The 17,509-nt window shown below is 56.0% G+C and overlaps 3 protein-coding genes across 3 annotated transcripts in view; all 3 read left to right on the plus strand.

Moving 5' to 3' along the window:
- AKT2 (AKT serine/threonine kinase 2) overlaps nt 1–3,486 on the plus strand; it is a 61,209-nt gene extending 57,723 nt beyond the window's left edge. The window contains exons 12-14 of the mRNA XM_036346939.1: nt 485–572; nt 681–783; nt 1,851–3,486. Coding sequence (XP_036202832.1) covers nt 485–572; nt 681–783; nt 1,851–1,930 — 271 coding nt within the window. The 3' untranslated portion in view covers nt 1,931–3,486. The remainder of the gene's footprint in view (nt 1–484; nt 573–680; nt 784–1,850) is intronic.
- A 4,342-nt stretch (nt 3,487–7,828) lies between these two features.
- On the plus strand, nt 7,829–12,591 carry LOC118673978 (cyclin P). Its single transcript, XM_036345070.1, is given in 6 exon segments — nt 7,829–8,794; nt 10,122–10,211; nt 10,289–10,444; nt 11,250–11,408; nt 11,510–11,661; nt 12,357–12,591. Coding segments are annotated over 6 exon segments (996 nt in total). The 5' UTR covers nt 7,829–8,521; the 3' UTR covers nt 12,523–12,591.
- A 2,333-nt stretch (nt 12,592–14,924) lies between these two features.
- On the plus strand, nt 14,925–17,437 carry TTC9B (tetratricopeptide repeat domain 9B). Its single transcript, XM_036346376.1, has 3 exons — nt 14,925–15,472; nt 16,024–16,206; nt 17,243–17,437. Exons 1-3 carry the CDS (start codon nt 15,058–15,060, stop codon nt 17,344–17,346), a joined length of 702 nt encoding a protein of 233 aa, XP_036202269.1. The 5' UTR covers nt 14,925–15,057; the 3' UTR covers nt 17,347–17,437.
- Nucleotides 17,438–17,509: the final 72 nt, after the last annotated feature.

The following is a 17,509-nucleotide window of genomic DNA, read 5'->3' on the forward strand; positions in this document are numbered from 1 at the left end:
TGCCACCGTCCCCCCAGCCCAAAGGGGCAGTGTCCACAGGCGCACGCACTGGTGGGTGTGCTGTGTGGTCCCCACAGCCTCTGATAGTCCCCACAGCTGGCACTCGGAGCACTCCCTGGGTCAGGCCTCTCTCTAGCTCTCTGCCCGCACTACCTTGTTTTATGGGGATGCTGAGGAGCAGGGCAACCCTGATCTGGCCTTGGGTGGCCCAGTCATACGTGGCAAAGCCGGGATGTGAGGTGGCCAAATGCCCTCTCAGTTCACATCCTGGTCTTGGCCCAAGTTGCAGTCTCCTGGCTCTGGCCCTAGGCACGAGTTCCCGCCTGGCCTCACTTTCCTCCTCTGTGAGGTGGAGGTCTGTGGCCGGGACAGGCTTATTAAGGTTGTTCAGGGCCTGCATGTCACAGGCTCAGGCCTGCACCGAAAGCGTCTCCCAGAACCTGGCTGCCCCGGGAGGCGGGTGCTCATGGCCGTCTCTGCCCAGGCTCGGCGGGGGGCCCAGCGATGCCAAGGAGGTCATGGAGCACAGGTTCTTCCTCAGCATCAACTGGCAGGATGTGGTACAGAAGAAGGTGAGTGCCACCACCCACTGCTGCCAGCAGGAGCTCGGCCCCTGTGGGTGACCTTGGCCAAAGCCGCCTGGCCACAGGGTCCTGAGCCGGGGCTCCTCTCCTCCGCAGCTCCCACCACCCTTCAAACCTCAGGTCACATCCGAGGTCGACACCAGGTACTTCGATGATGAGTTCACTGCCCAGTCCATCACAATCACACCCCCGGACCGCTGTGAGTGTCTGAGCCCCGCATCCCGTGGGCTGGCCGGGCGGTGGAGGGCGTCTGCTGCTGACCCAGTTTTCTGGGAGGAAGCTCGCAGGGTTTTTACTGTTAGTCGTCTGTGGGCCCAGTGAGGCTCACCACAGCTACTGGGTCCCCCCTGTTCCAGTTGTCCAGGCAGAGGTCTGGGTAGGAGATGCTTGGGGAGTCGTCAGTACCGAGATGGCAGATCCATCGTTGTATTTCCAGACCACCCAGGTCTTTGGAGCCAGATTATTCATTGACTCTGTAGCTGTTTGAGGTCTTACTCTCACCCGCCCAGTGCTAGGCTCTGCTGGAGACAAGGCAGTGATGGAGTCAGCCCTGGGCCTTGCCTTCAGGGAGTGCTCAGTCCAGGTGGGGTGACAGCCCAGAGTGGTCAGGACAGTGTGTAGGAGCACAGGGACTGGGGAAGCCCAGAGGAAATGCCTGGCTGTGGGTCAGGGAGGGCTTCCTGGAGGGGGAGACATGGCAGCTGAGACTCAGTCCTGGCAGAAGGAATGGCTGTGGGACGTCTAGAAATGAGAGCGTTGCAGAGGTCAGAGTAGATGGGGAGGGGAGAGGCAAGGGGGTGGGTGAGCAGGATGGCCTTGGCCCCTGGGAGGAGTGGGGATTGTACCAGGGCTATGGAAGGGCTTTTTTAGGAAGAGGAATAGAGTTGCATCAGGGCTTTAGAAAGACCTTTGGCTGCATGTGGAGGGTTTGTTGTGGGATGGAGTGGTGGCCAGGGCAGGAGCTGCTAAAAGAGGTGTGGGCAGACCTCGAGGCAGACTGAGGTGTGGTAGGGGAGGAGGAGGAGAGCAGGGAGATGGTGGGATGCTGAGGTGGCTAAGTGAGCAGCTCCGAGACCCTGGAGCCAGGGCTATGACCAAAGGGTGTCTGTCAGGGAGGAGGTCTGGTGGACACCTCACCAGCTGGAGTTTCTGCCTGTTGTCCTTCCTGAGGTTGATTCCCCTCTGTCCCCCTCCCCGGGAGTCTGGCCGGGGTGCTGGGCCCTCTGAAAGCCCGTCTTCCCAATCCACCTCCACTGACCCCTGCAGATGACAGCCTGGGCTCTCTTGACCTGGACCAGCGGACTCACTTCCCCCAGTTCTCCTACTCGGCCAGCATCCGCGAGTGAGCAGTGCCGCCCGCCTGCCCGCCGCCGCCGCTGCCCCCACCACCATCACCACCACGGACATGCATGGCTGCCGTTGCCGCTGGGGCAGGGGGGGGTTTGTCTTTTTGTTTTTTTGGTCTTTTTTGTTTGCCTCTCCATCCCTCACCCCTTACCCCCATTTCTAGTTTTCAGCCCTCTGCCAGACTCCTCTCAGTGGACCCAGTGGCCCTGCCTCCAGGATCCTGTCCTGCCCTCACTTTTGCGCCCAGATCAGGACTGGGGAGACTGCCGCTGCCCCAGGACCTGGCCTTTGGGCAGTTTGGGAAGAGTTTGGGTTTTGATCAACACAAGCCCCAGTGAGGAGCGAAAGCCAGGGGGGCCTGCCTGCTATCAGCCGGGCGCCCACGGCTGCCTGCTCTGTGCTATGCCGCCCTCAGAGGTGCGGACAGTGCTCTGGGGCTGCCTTCCATGCCTGTCGTTAGGCTCCGAGTGGCCTGGCAAGGGAACAGCCCTGCCCCCTCCCCACCCAGCAGCAGAAAAGCAGTAATGTCCAGGCCCAGGCAGGGGCCTTTGGGAGCTGCAGGAGCAGAGGTCCAGGGATCCCTCGGGCTGGGGTTGATTACCTGGTGGGGAACCCAGAGCGGCCAAGGGGATGGACGCTGCCTCCCTGCGCCCCACGCTGCTCTCCTGACCCTGTGGACGAAGTAGGAGGAACATTTGGGGCCCAGCCTTCCCACCCCAAGCCCCGTGCCTTACCAGGGCTTCCTTCCAGCCAGCCTTACCTCCTGCTGGACCTGGGCCTGGCCCCTCCCGGAATGGGGGCCAGGATTGCCCCTTCTCTCTGCCTGGGGTGGAGGGGTGCCAGCCTCGGCTGTTACACATCTCGCACCGAGACAGTATTGGGCCCCATGAACTTGGTTGAGGAGGGGGCAGGGATGGGCGTCTCTGGTACGTACTGGGGTGGGGGCCTCTGAGAAGGAGGCTCCAGGCCACCCCCCTCCCCCAGCCCCACGTTCTGCAGCCTTAAGGTGAACGTGTCAGTGCTATGGGCACTCGTGTGCGTGCGTGCCTTGGATTGTGTGCTGTTGGTGTCCTTGTGCATCTGAGACAGTGCACATGGGGTGTGTGTGTGCATGTGTGCTGGGTATGTATGTGTGAGAGCAAGCGAGTCCCAGCCTCAAGTGTGTGGTGTGTGTGCGTATGTGTGTGGACTCAGGCCCCTGGCCCTGACCCCAGCATTTCTTCCCAGGGGGAGGGGTGCTGGCCTAGTGTGAGAGCCACACGTGAGGTCCACTTGCTGCCCTGTCTCTCCCCCTTCCCCACCAACATCTCCGGGTGTTTGGAATGTAACTTTGTGGTTTTGATCTTCCCACCTCCTGTACTAGGTAGTTCACCGAGAGACGTGGGGTGGGTGGGGCTGGTTTGGGGGTGGGAGGTCTCTTCTTTTTGTGTGTGTATGTCATTTATCTGACAGTTCTCCCTCTTCCCCACTGGCCTTTCCCTGTTCCTCATATTTGTACGGTACAAGCAATAAAGACTCTTTTCAGACCAGGCCCACCACCCTGGGCCTTTCCTTGCTTATGGAGTGGCCCCAAGTGCCGGCTGCCTCCCACTCCCATTGCTGTTAGGTAGGGCCCTTTTAAGTTGTGCAGGCAGAGAAGGCGTCCTGGCGGGAGGTGGTGTCAAGCTCAGGCTGGAGAGGGAGGGGACTGCTGGGAGGGAAGCTGTTGAGTTTAGGAAACGGGGCCTGTGGTGGGGGGTGGTGGACAGAGGTCATCCCAGGCGCTTGGAAACTGCTTAGGCAGAAAGGCGGGGAGGGCCAGGGGCGGGAGGGCCAGGTGGCTCTGAACAAGGAGGATATGTGAGGGGTCACTGAGCCCTGTCAGGAGTGTGAGGGGGAGTATGTTCACTTCCCGAGGTGCTTGAGCCCTAGAGCAGGCATTGCCTGTGCATCTGCATCCCCCAGCCTCCATTGATGCTAAACTGGGGAGCCTCGAGGCCCCTAGTTCCCCCACAGATTCCCTGGTATAACAGGGGGTTTGTGGTGACTGTCAGCTGGGAGCACCTCAGATTGGGTCACAGCCCCTTGGTCTGGGAGTCCTCTGACAGCTGGTTCCATGCTGAGTCACTCTTCCCAGACCTTGGGGCCAGGGCTGCCAGGCTGCGCACCGGCAAGCTTCAGTCCCATTTTGCCAGAAGCTATTAGGGCTTCCCACACAGGGAGTTTTTGAGATCGTAAGTGTGGGGAGCAGAAAAGTTGAGTCCAGGAAGTCTGTTACCTGTGACCAAGACTCGAATTTTTTGGATTTTTTCCCTATTTCCTATGGACATTTTTTAAATTATAAAAGTATGCCTTGGTGGTAATCAGATAAACAGGCTTATGAAGAAAAGCCTTTTCTTCTCCCCTCTAGTCACAGTCTGAGGGGCCGGTGCTAGAGAGTCCTTTCAGGAACTCGCTCAGCTCTCCACGTGGCCCGTCTCTGGGGACCTGTCACAGGGACGGGATCCTGTAGGTAATCAGCTGCTTCCTCCGTTGAACGCAATGTCCTTAGATGCAGTGGTGCTTCTCATTCCTGTAGGACTTCTCCCAAACTGGGAATTTTAGGTGAAAGAATTTCAATAAAATTTTAACAATTAGAAAAATTAAATTTTGAGTCATCTGTTTTTTGTCATGTGCATGTAGAAAATGTCACAAGTTTTGTGTGTGTGTGTAAAGAAAAATGCAACAAAACAAAAGTGTGCAGAAGGAAGTGAGTCACCCGATCCCAGACCTGCGGCCCTGGCTGTGGGTCTCACATTACCTCCCGCACAGATGGGCGTGGCATCGCGAAGGGCTGGCTCCTCCTTTCCTGTACCCCTCTCCTCCCAGGTCACCAGGCCACGCCCTGGGCTGTGTGCTGCCACATGGAACCCGCACTCCCACCACTGCGTGTGCTCAGAGGCCGTGTGGGGTCACCGGTGAAAATGAGGTTTTTTTAGTCCCTTCACTTGGAGGAACTCCTGGTGGACATTGCTGTGATGCTTCCCAGTTGCTTCACAAGGTTCTTCAGGGTGGACACACCTCCGCTGATGCTGCCACCCCTGTGGACAAGGATTTACTTGTTCCCAGGTTTTCTGTTTGCTTTTCGCTGCCGCAGCACTGAAGTAACCGTAACAGTCCGCTCTCACTGTGCTTGTGCTTGTATTTCTGTGGCCGACATTCCAGGGTCGCTGCGTTTTGATATGTGTCAGATAGCTTTCCAAAAAAGTGTGATTCGCGTATTTTTGACGTTTATTAGAAATAATTTCAGACGGGTAGAAAACTTTGAAACTTCGAAAAATAGTGCTAAAGTGATTCTAGGGTTAGAGCAGGAAATACACAAGATGAACCTGCAGCATCCAGTCGTGTCCAGAATGAAGGACCTAGAAGAAAAGAAACCTCACTAATGGCATGTAAAGGGACACAGGAGCCAATGGGAAGAGCCTCTAATGGCCAAAGCTGAACACAATTTGAGCACCAATTTGAGCAATAAAACAGTGCAGTATTGGTTATACCCAAAATGGTGAGAACAGACATACCTGTACAGAAGTCCAATAGTTTCTGTAGATGCTCTGCCTTCAGGGAAGCATATCCCCTCCTTCGGTGTGGCTGCCAAGTGGCTTCCTTCCAAAGAGGACAGTAGAGGAGGGGCGAAGACTGACGACCACAGCAGCCGGTGATGAGTCAGCATCAGCAGTGACGAGTCATGTTGGCAGTGAGACTGATACGCAGTGAGAATGGTACCCTGTCTCTGTGGCCTTCCGCTCTAGAACAGATGCCCCAGTCTAAAAGAAAACACCAGGCAAATCCCAGCTGAGGGATGTTTTACAAAAGACCTGGCCACTGGCTCTCCACGCTGTGGAGGCTCAGAACAAGAAAAGCCTGAGAACAGCCAAGAAAAGCTTTAGGAGACAAGGAGACCAAGTGTAATGCATCCTGGATGAGGTCCCGGAACAGAGAACGGGCATGAGGTAAATGGGAAATCTGAATAAGGCACGGACCTGAATAACATTTCTGTGGCTCACTAAATTGTGGCAGATTACCACACCAGTCATGTATGAGGCGTTGATAGGGGAAATTGGGTGCGGGTACTTGGGAACTCTACTGTGTCTGCCACTTTGCATAAATCTATTTTTTTTTATTTTAAAAAGTACAAGTAATGCCCTAACCGGTTTGGCTCTGGATAGAGCGTCAGCCTGCGGAGTCCGGTCAAGGGCATGTATCTTGGTTGCGGGCACATCCTCAGTAAGGGGTGTGCAGGAGGCAACTGATCCATGTTTCTCTCTCATCGATGTTTCTAACTCTCTATCCCTCTCCCTCTCTAAAAAATCAATAAAATATATATTTTTAAAAAGTACAAATTCTCGTCTCCCCCTCACGCGATTCCCCAGTGTTTTACATTTACTCTGTTCCCGCCCCCTCCACATTCACGTATCTATCCTATAATGAGAACTTTGTCTTAACCACAGTCCGGTGATCAAGGTCAGGAAGTTAACAGTGAAACAGTGTTCTCCTCAGACCTTCATCAGATTTTGTGATGGTCACACTAATGTCCTTGTGTACCAAAAAGGAAACAATTTCCTGGCTAGGGACTCCATCCAGGCTCGCTGCTGAATCCAGTTGTCAGGTGTGAAGCTTACGGGCAGTTATTTTGCAGAATGTCCCTCAATGAGGGATTACTGCCTGTTTCCTTGTGGCTATATTCAAGCTATTTTTGACAGGAATTCCCAGAAATGATGTCCCCTTCTCAGTGCAACTTACCAGGAGGAATCTGAACATCCCATTAGCGGTGGTGACTAATCCCATGGTTAAGGTGGCGTTTGTCAGGTGTCTCCACTATCAAGTTACAACGTCCTCTTTGTAGTTAGTGTCTTGTATAGAGATACACGGAGAATGTAAATATGCAGGTTCTCACCAAAGCCCTGAGCCAGGCCGGTGCCTGCTGTGTTTAAGAACCATAGAGGACAGGTGTCTCAAGTGGAGTGAAGGAGATGGAGGGCAGAAGGAAATAGGTTAGAGAGGTAACAGCGGGATCTTGTGGTGAAGGAGCTGGGTTTACTGCATGTTTGACAGGAAGCCATTGGTCCAGCATCTCACGCTTCTATCTGCGTGCGTTGCCAGCCTCTCTGACTTCTCAATGCCTCCAGATAGCAAGCTCTTTGCTACCGCAGGGCCGCTGCTCAGGCTGTTCCCTCCGCGTGCGGTAGCTCCCCTGTCTTTGCTTTCCTGGCTCCTCCTCCTCCCAGGTTTCAGCTCCAGCGTCACCTCAAAGAGGTCCTTCCGGACAGCTATCTCTAAATTCAAACCCAGCCTTTCCACTCACTCATTAACAGATATTTACTGAGTACCATGTGCCCAGCTGTGTTCTAGGCACTGGGAACAGCGATGAAAACAGACCCGCCCTGCGCTCATGGGTTCACGTTCTAGTGAGGAGGGAGACAGTACGGCTGTTCGTGCTGAGGAGAGTAAGTATAGAGATGGGGACAGGAAGTGTTCAGGGCGATGCTTTTCATGGAGAGGGGGACATCTGAGTAAACCTTAAAGCAGCGGTTCTCAACCTGGGGGTCGCGACCCCTTTGGCGGTGGAACGACCCTTTCACAGGGGTCGCCTAAGACCATCCTGCATATCAGATATTGACATTACGATTCATAACAGTAGCAACATGACAGTGATGAAGTAGCAACGAAAATAATTTTATGGTTGGGTCACAACATGAGGAACTGTATTTAAAGGGCCAGAAGGTTGAGGACCACTGCCTTAAAGGGAGTGAGGGGCATCTGAGATAAGAGAACTTCAGGCAGAGGAACAGCCAGCGCAAAGGCCGAGGTGAGGCTGAGGATGGGCCAGGAGGCCAGTGTGGCGGGAGAGGGAGGAATGAGGGAGGTTGGGTTAGGAGATGAGCTCACAGGTGTGTGCTCACCTGTGGGAAGATAATGTAGAACCGCATGGACTTTCACTTTGAGGGGATGGGAGCTGCAATGGAGTTCTGAGCAGAGGCCAAGTGAGACCGACCTGACTGATGAGGTGTGCACAGGATCCCGGTGTTATGTCCGGGCACACGGAGGGCAGCGAGGAGCTGCCGCACTAGTCCAGGCCCAGCCCAGCGCTGGCGACTTCTCCCCATCACCCGCGCTCTGGGCCTAAGGCGGCGGCTAAGGGGATTTGCTCACCCCCGAGTTCCCACTGCCCAGAGCACAGAGGCCTTCTCTAAATGGGTGTGAAGCGACTTGTAGCTCCCATGTACTAAGCTTTGATTCTGTTAAGCCCCGAGCTGGCCACTTAACACACAATCTTAGAAAATCCTCGGGACGACTATCAATTGAAACAATCCCTACTTCATGGCTGAAGACCGTGAGGCCCCAAGGGACTGCTCCTCGCCGCGTGGTAAGTGGAGGATGAGAGCTTGGCTCCAGCTGCCTGACCTTAGAGCAGTAGTCGAATTCGCCATTGACCACGCACCTGCCCACCTGCCCAGGTGAAGCTTACTCAGCGCGCATGCGCCCAGCCGTGTTTAAAGCGCCGGCGGCCACGGATCCTCGCTCCAGTAGGAAGAGGTGGGCTCTTGGTTTCGCCCTCGACGCCAGCTTAAAAGATGCTGGTGAGCTACAGGAGCCTGGGTCCCCTCCCAGCGGGACGCTCCAGGCGCTGACCCAATCCTTCCCTGCAGAGTCCGGCAGCCGCCCTTGACCCAGAGCCTGCGAGCGCCCCAGTCCCGGACAACGTTCCCGCGGGCACGAGCGCCTCCCCAGGACCCCCGGAAAGGCCCCGGGGACGGTGCGCGCCGCCGGGGCTGGAGGAGGCGCTGAGCGCGCTGGGGCTGCAGGGAGAACGCGAGTACGCGGGCGACATCTTCGCCGACGTCATGGTGAGGCGGACGGGGAGACTCCCTGGGAGCCCCCCAGCCCCGAGGACAGCCCAGGGGGAGGGTTGGCCCAGGCCAGAGCTGCCGGGCTCGCCTAGAGTCCGTGTGATGGGCATTTCTGACCCGTCCCCCCTCCCCGCCAGCCTGTCTGCCCCTTCCCAACCCCACCCCAGCTCCCGGCTGGTTTTTCCTGCAGTTATCTTTGAATGACTGCTCCCACCCTCCCAGGACGTTTGCAGTTCCTCCTTTGGTACTTCAGACCCCTCTTACTCATCCCTCACACTTATTCGTTTAACAAATATTTAGCAATTTATCAACAATTTTTTTTTCTATCCTCCCTGTGCCTTACAAAAACTACAGAGTTTCAAAGTAAATGTAACATGTTTTGGAGCATGCTCTAGGGTTAGGTACTGGGGACGAACCGCGCACAGCCTGTCTTCATTGTGGAAGGCAAGCAAGCAAGTGTAGGTCAGAAGGGCCATAAAGACCCAAACACAGGCTGTGACAGACGCTGTCAGAGAAACACTCCAGGGATGAATTAATTTAACATACATCTTGTGAACATCTCTTCTGGGCCAGGGTCTCTGTTAGGAGCTGAGATACAGCTGGGATTTGGACAGAAATCCCCGTCCTTGTGGTGCCCGCAGCCTCGTTGGACAAACAAAATACACAATGAAACAGCCATCTCCAGAGTGGAAATAATATGAGGGAAATAAAGTGATGTGATAGGGAGGAGTATGGAGAGTCAGGGACGGTTTAGCTGAGACATGAATGACTAGAAGTCAGCAATGCAAGGAGCTGGGGATGGACCGCTTCGGGTGGAGGGAATAGTACACATATGCATAGGTACTGAGGTAGGGATACGGCTGGCATAGCCTAGGGCCAAAAGAAGGCTGGGGCAGCTGGAGTGTGAGGAGAGAGAGGGAAGAGGTGATGTTGGAGCAAGGACAGGGCCTGGGAGAGTCTGCGAGGAATTAGATTTTCTCCGGGGGGTCCTGGAAGCCGAGGAAGTGTTTGAAGCTGGGAGTTCCTTGGTCAGATTTCTGCTTTAGAAAACGGGTGTTGTGAGGAGGATGGATTTGCCTGGGAACGCTGGGGGAGATCTCAGGGGGTCCTGCGGCATGGGGGCTGACGACTGGGAGGGAGGGTAGCGAGTCCGGGTTCTAGATGGTTACGGAAGAGGAGCACATCGGGAGACGCTGGAGGCCAGTTTCGTGTGGCACTCATGCTGCCCGCAACGGGCGAGGAGGCTGCCGCACCCAGGGCTGGCGTTTAGGAGAGCGGCTGAGGCACAGGTGTGGAGAGTTAGGCCGTCCCTACCTAACCCCAGGTGTGCCCTGCGCTGCCCCAGATGGCCCTGCCCCGGACCGTGACCCCAGAGATGCGAGCACTAGTGGTGGACTGGCTGGTCCAGGTGCACGTACGTACGTAGGTACCAAGAAGGGGGTGGGGTTGGGCCTACGTGGCAGCCTGATTGTAACCTGCGCCCCTCCCCAGGAGTACCTGGGCCTGGCGGGGGACACGCTCTACCTGGCTGTGCACCTGCTCGATTCCTACCTGCGCTGCAGCCGAGTGCGCCTACACCGCCTGCAGCTGCTGGGCATGGCCTGCCTGTTCGTGGCGTGCAAAATGGAAGAGTGCGTGCTTCCCGAGGTACTTCCGGGGCGGGGCCAGGAGCCGCAGCTCCTTCTCCCGGCAGCAGTCACAGGTTCAACGCCCATTCGCAGTGATGGCGAACCTATGACACGCGTGTCAGAGGTGACACGCGAACTCATTTGTTTGGTTGATTTTTTTCTTTGTTAAATGGCATTTAAATATATAAAATAAATATCAAAAATATAAGTGTTTTACTATGGTTGCAAATATCAAAAAATTTATATATGTGACACGGCACCAGAGTTAAGTTAGGGTTTTTCAAAACGCTGACACGCCGAGCTCAAAAGGTTCGCCATCACTGGGCTGTGTGCCAAGCACCATGCCCAGCAAACACTTCATATTGTCTTGGAGTCCCAGCAGATCTGATGAGGTCGGGGCTGCCAATGTGTCCTTTTAACATTGGAGGAGACTAAGGCCCAGAGAGAGGAAGACATTTGCCCAAAGTCAAGTAGTTGGGACTTGGACTTAGTTACAGTAGTTATAATCCTTAAGGAGTGTTTACAGTTAACATGTGTAAACTCAGTGCATTATCAGAACGGCCTGGTGAAGTAGGAGCAATATCTCCGTTTTACAGATAAAGAAACGGCGTCTCAGCGCCCTGGATGTCCATGTCACAGTGCGGAGTGGTAGGGTTTGAACTCGAATCGAGGTTTCTCTGACTCTGAAGCCTATATTCCCCAAGACTTCCACACAACAAAGCAATGGTCCCATTTTACAGACCAGGAAACTGAGGTCCAGAACGCGGACAGACCCGAACCCAGGGCAGGGAGTAACAGCCAAGGTCTTTCTCCCCAATCTGCAGCCCGCCTCCCTCTGCCTCCTGGGCGCTGGCTCCTTCTCCCAGGCCGAGCTTCTGCGAGCCGAGCGCCGCATCCTGAGCCGCTTGGATTTCCGACTGCACCACCCGGGTCCACTCCTCTGCCTGGAGCTACTGGCTGCTCTGGCAGGGAGCAACCCCCAGGTGCGAGGGGAGGGGGCAGTGGCTTGGCCTGCGCGGCGAGGGGCGTGGCCTGTGCGGTACAGACGCGTGGCCTGATGGTCTGGCAGGTGATGCTTTGGCAGGTGATGCTCCTTGCCGCCTACTTCCTGGAACTGTCTCTGCTGGAGGTCGAGGCCGCTGGGTGGGAGCCCAGTCGCTGCGCAGCGGCGGCGCTGAGCCTGGCGCGCCGTGTGCTCCACGTGGCGGGCTCTGGGTTGGAGCCGGCACTTTACAGGTATGGCCACAGAGGGACACCCCCCCCCCCCCCGTGGCGGCTTCAGGATCTGCCTTCCTCATCCTTGTCTTTACTGTCTCAGAGAGTGAGAAACAATTGTTGGGGGGGGGGGGGGCCACGATGACACCTAGACTTGATTTTTCTGGGCATAAGAGAGAATGGGGTATTTGCCTAGCCTTGGGGTATCCCATTGGCTTTTCTCTGGGCGGGTCTGAGAGAGTGGGGTATTGTCCAATTTGGGGGACCCTTAATCTTGTCCAGGGTGGAATATAGGCTCTCCCAAGCCCGGAAGATGGGACTGCTGAGAATGAGAGGTCTGCTAGCCTCTAATCATAAACAGGGTGTCCCTTTAGCTGCTAGAGCCCCTATCTCTGTTAACCATGCCACCAAGGGGCTGGGTGAATTGTCTTTGTTCCCAGCAGTGCCCACGAGGTAGAGCTGGATGCCAGTCTGTCCTCAGCCCCAGTCCTTCCCTCTTCGAGCGCCCTGCCTGGCGCTAACGGCGCCCTGTGGGGAGAATCGAGGGTCTTCCGGCCCCTCCAGTCACTTTCTAGTCTAGATGATGGGCCACGTGCCCCGGAAGGTTTCCGGGACCCAAGTCAACGTGTCTTCTCGGCCTCGAGCCCCAGCTCCAAGGACAGGTCATCTCCACCGCCACCCTTTGCATCCACCTTAGTTTCTCCCTTTCCTCGCAGCCCCGCGGAGTTGGGCCCGCTGGAGCCGTGCATGGCCCGCGCGGTGCTCCGAGGCCCCGCACCCGGCCGTGCTGCCATCTTCCTCAAGTATGCGAGGCCCCAGCGTCGGGGCACCAGCCTCTTCGCCGCCCGCCTGCTCCGCTGTCCCCAGCCGGGGCCCCCCTGAGCCCCGACACCCCATCAAAAAAGTCTCAGTGTGTGTCCGTTTCCCACTTCAATAAAAGAGTTTCTTTTATTCCGAGCGCTCTCTGTCCTTACTGGTCAAATTCTGGCCCATCTCTTGCTTTTGATTGGTTACTTTCCGGGCCTCATCCCTGGGGTGGGATGTTCTCACTAACTTCCTTAATGATGAAAATTACGAATTCCTCCGCGAGGGGGCACTGCGGGCTTAGCGCGGACGGCTCAGCAGGATCAAACTGGGATCCCAAGCGCAAACATTCGCGGGAGGTAGACAGAGAGGCTAAGAGGAAAATTCCAATGCAACCTGAACGGCCCTCAGACTCAGAGTTGGGAAGAATCTAGGAGGGATGGGCTATGGGAAACGGAGAATGTCTGCCCCAGTCATGAATTCTACCTAGATGTTACCAGGTTTTCAGATTTTGTTCAAGTGAAGCTGAAAACCTGCAATTCCTTAAACATCTCTGCTTTCCTACGTTGGCAACGAATTCAGTATTTTTAAATGGTTGCACAAGCCCAACACATCGCCTGCGAGGGTCATCTGTTTGTGGCTTTATGGGTCTTTGATAGCAAATGTTTGATAAATGGGATCTGATTTACTTAACTTCATTGTGGTGTATTTAGATTGTAAGTTAATATATTCACAAAGTTTTAGGACATTGCCTGGCACCTAGTAGGTGCTGTGAAGGTGCCAGCATTGCATCCTTGCAGGACTGTGAGTTAGTGGCAGTGGTCCTGTTTCTACCAAACTCCTGGCACCTAGCCATTTAGTAGGTGCTCAGAAAATATTTGTTATGAATCAATGGATCTCCATGTTTTTAATTAAAACAAAACACACCGGAGGCACAGAAAGATGACCTCACTGCTCTGGAATTCAACCGCAGGAATATTAGATTCTTAACCAAGCCAGGTTTTGAAGGTGCAGGTAAGAGGAAGTTTCTGTCCTAAGATGTTCAAGGTTGGACAGGATGAGGGAGAACCTCCCTCAGCAAGGTGCAATAAGAGATAAAAGCAGATGCTGCTGTTGGAATGGAAGGTGCCTTGTTAGGTTTGGGAATGTGGAGTGGGGCCTGCCATGGGACCTCCTGGGGGAGATGTGGGATAGGAGGGGAAAGGGACAGTGGAAACACAAGCTTGGTTCTTGGGGTTGAGACCCAGCTAGGGTCTTGTGGGGGTGGGGGGTGAAATACATAAAGTTTCCATTCAACAACCATAGATGGATGCTGACTCAGAGCCAGACACTTACGCTCACCTGTCTCCTAGTCTCACCGATTATAAGAAACACAGGGTGTTAATTGCCTGGTATGTACCAGGCCCTGTGCTAAGGGCTTTGTCTGCATAACATAATCCAGTCCCTGCAACTCCTCTGAAGCAAGCTCGCTTGTAATTCCCATGCTGCACAGATGGAAGGCCAGCTGGAGGCAGAGTGAGGAGCCTGCCCAAGGTCCCACTGCTAAGTCAGTGGCTAAGGAGAGCGGAAGGACAACCCTCTCGTTCAGTCTCAGTTTTTCTTCCAAAGGCTCTCACATGTTTTATTTTCTGTTCACTCTTACGATTGCACCACTCACTCTGGGCTGTCACCTGCGTTCCCACTGGTTTTTCTGCTCAGTGAGCTCGATGAGGTCAAGAAGCAGCTCTCTCTTGTTCATAGTTATCCCCTCCTCTAGGAGATCCATTGATTCATAGCAAACATTTTCTTCACTCACCACTACAGTCTAGGGCAGACACCTCCTCTGGGCCCTCAGAGCCTGTTGTGTGTCCTCCATCCGGGCGGGGCTTGGACCCTCTGCCTGTACCTCCCCCATCCTGCCCTGACCACTTTGCCTGAGCTTCCCAGGCTAGCCCACTCTGGGCTGTCGCTGGCTACTGGTTTGTCTCCTCACGGGACTAGGGGCTCCATGAGGATAGGGCCCGAAGCTCCCTCCATCCCTGCTATATCCCAGCATCACCCAGCCCAAAGCTTGGCACAGAAAAGATATCAGTGAATATTTGTTTGTTGCATAGATAAACCAATGAGTTTCAAAGTTGCTACCATTGTCCCTTCCATGTTACTGAGGAGGATATAGAATTCCAGGTAATTTAGGGGATTTGTCCAAGTCATATGTAACTAGTGAGGAAAAACCCAGGGAATTGAATCTGGGCAGCTTGAGTCCAAAGCCTGTATCCTTATCCAACATGCCGAATGCCTAGTGGGCTGAAAACCAGCTTTTCACGAGGTTGAAATCTTCCTGTTTTTTCCCCCCAGACTTATCCTTTCCTTCTAGAAAGCTTTGGGTACGAGGAAGGCGAGCAGGCAGAAGGGTGGGGGAGTGGGGGGAGTGGAAAGGAGGAAAAGGTGGGCTGGAGAATGAGGGCTGGGCTGATTTGAAGAAAAGAGTGGGGAAGTCTTGAGGGGTTTCTCTAGTCTAGACCCATAGGGGGCAGCCGGAGTCGGCTACCGGAGGTGAAGGGGCGGAGAAAGGGTGGGGACAGGCGCGGGGCGCAGCGAGATAGCTGCAGCAGCGGCCCGCAGGAGTTTCCCACAATGCAGCGCGGCGCGCTGTCCCCGGTGCTGATGCTCAGCGCAGCCCCGGAGCCTCCACCGCGCCCGCCTCCCGCACTCTCCCCGCCGGGCCCGGGTCCCCGCCATGGCTCCGCTCGGCCTGGTCCTGCCCCGGAATCGTCGGGGGGCCTGGGCGCGGCGCTCGATAGCAGCCTTCGGGCCGCTGTGGCGTTCAAGACGGAGGGTCAGCGCTGTTACCGAGAGAAGAAGTTCCGGGAAGCCATTGGCAAGTATCATCGGGCGCTGCTGCAGCTGAAGGCGGCGCAGGGGTCCCGCGCTGGAGGCCTGCCCACCCCCGCCCCCGGGCCCGCCGCCGGCCCCGGGCCGGCCCGCCTCAGCGAGGAGCAGCGGCGCCTGGTGGAGAACACGGAGGTGGAGTGTTACGACTCTCTCACGGGTATGCGGCCGGCCGTCGGGAGCGCAGAGGGTGCTGATGCGACGGGGTGGGCGTGAGGGGCAATCCTGAGGCCTTGGGCGGGGAGGGGCGAGCGGAGGCTTGAAGGGACCAGCGCTGGGGTCTGGGGGGAGACATCAGAACTTACCGAAGAGAGGGCTTGGGGAAGGAGGGACCACGGGGACGGGAGGCGCCGGGATGCAGGAAATGGGCTTTGGGCTGCCACCGCGAACCTCAGGTGAGAAAGCCTTGCCCTGGGTGCGCCATTTAAAGCCTCACCACTCGCCTGAGGTGGCCCTCAGTACTATCCCCCCCCCCTCCCCACTACGAAAATAGCCGAGCGCCAGTCTGTGTTCACACCCTCTAGCGGCCGTGCAGACTGATCCCATTCTGATTGGTCCGAGGCTCTGGTGGCCTGAAGAAGCCCTTAGGCCCGGCTCAGCCGTGGGAACGGGTGGGGATTCCCTCGCAGCCTGAAATCCATGCTCCTCGCGGTCCTGTGAAGTCTAGGGTTGCCGGCAGGCTCTGAGAGCGCGGGTCCTGGTGCCCCGCAGCCTGCCTGCTGCAGTCGGAGCTGGTGAATTATGAGCGGGTGCGCGAGTACTGTCTCAAGGTGCTGGAGAAGCAGCAGGGCAACTTCAAGGCCACCTACCGCGCTGGCATTGCCTTCTACCATCTGGGTGACTATGCGCACGCCTTGCGCTACCTGCAGGAGGCCCGAAACCGGGAGCCCACAGGTGAGGGGGGTGGGGGCTGGGCGGAGCAGGGGGAGGGGCTGGAACAGAGCAAACAAGGGCGGGAAGGCCAGGGCACAGCTACTTCAGGGAGTGCTGGACCACACACCCCACCTCCACCTCCTCCTACTCCCCCACCCATCCTCCCACCCATGCTTCCTGGATATTCACCCACCCACCTCTCATCTATTTATTGACTCATTTTGATGCTTCCCATTTAGCCCATTCCCTATGCACTCACTCCATGCCCCCCCCCCCCCCCCGCAGCAACACACATTCATTCACCCACTCCCTCACTGACCCACTCCCGCATCCACCCTTCTCCCAGCCACCGCTTGTGAAGCACTTGCTGGGAGTTAGACCCCCGGGTGGAAATGGCAGGACATTTGCGGGGGGTGGGACAGGGGATGGCAGAGCTGGAGATGGTTCCTTGCCCTCTGGGGTGTGTTGGTGTGTAGACAGACACAATAGGAGATTCTGTATTAAGAGCCAATGAAGCCAGACCGGTTTGGCTCAGTGGATAGAGCGTCAGCCTGCGGACTGAAGGGTCCCAGGTTCGATTCCGGTCGGGGGCATGTGCCTTGGTTGCGGGCACATCCCCAGTGGGAGGTGTGCAGGAGGCGGCTGGTTGTTTCTCTCTCATCGATGTTTCTAGCTCTCTGTCCCTCTCCCTTCCCCTCTGTAAAAAATCAATAAAATATATTAAAAAAAAAAGAGCCAATGAAGAGGAACACAACCTGCATGATACGGGCTGTGGGAGCGGAGCCGGTAAGTGGCAGGAGAACAGGCTTTGCAGATGTCACTGAGGTAAGCAGAGTGTAACAGGAGTCTGAGCAGAGCAGCCCTGGCAGGGGAATAGCAAGTGCTACTCTGGAGGTGTGACATGCCCCCTCCCTAGTTGGGTCTCGGGCTTTTGAAGAAGGGGTCTGACAATACCAGCTGGGGAGCCACTGAAGGCTGGGGACAGCCAGGTGTGAACTGAGGTGCTACAGACGTCACCCAGGACACCCAGATAATGCCCTGCCCACCTTCCCTGCAGACACCAATGTCCTACGCTACATCCAGTTGACCCAGCTGAAGATGAGCCGGTGCAGCCTGCAGAGGGAAGACAGTGGGGCCCAGCCTCGGGATGTCATTGGCTGAGGCCAGCCTATGGGGACTGTCCCTACCCCCACCCTCTCCCATCTCACTGTGTAACTTTCCTGACTCGTGTGTTGGCTAGTAAAGCACTTATCATAACCTCTTTGTGTGATGTTCTTGTGGGAACCAGGGAGGGGACACAGGCTGCGCTTCACCCTCTGGACCT

This window comes from Myotis myotis, unplaced genomic scaffold (genome assembly GCF_014108235.1).
Source record: "Myotis myotis isolate mMyoMyo1 unplaced genomic scaffold, mMyoMyo1.p scaffold_m19_p_19, whole genome shotgun sequence".
NCBI lineage: Eukaryota > Metazoa > Chordata > Mammalia > Chiroptera > Vespertilionidae > Myotis > Myotis myotis.

Coding starts and splice junctions, on each gene's coding strand:
- TTC9B (XM_036346376.1), top strand. CDS start 15,058: ATGCAGCGCGGCGCGCTGTCCCCGGTGCTGATGCTCAGCGCAGCCCCG. Junction 15,473..16,023: donor GTGTTACGACTCTCTCACGG/GTATGCGGCCGG, acceptor GGTGCCCCGCAG/CCTGCCTGCTGCAGTCGGAG. Junction 16,207..17,242: donor CCGAAACCGGGAGCCCACAG/GTGAGGGGGGTG, acceptor CCTTCCCTGCAG/ACACCAATGTCCTACGCTAC.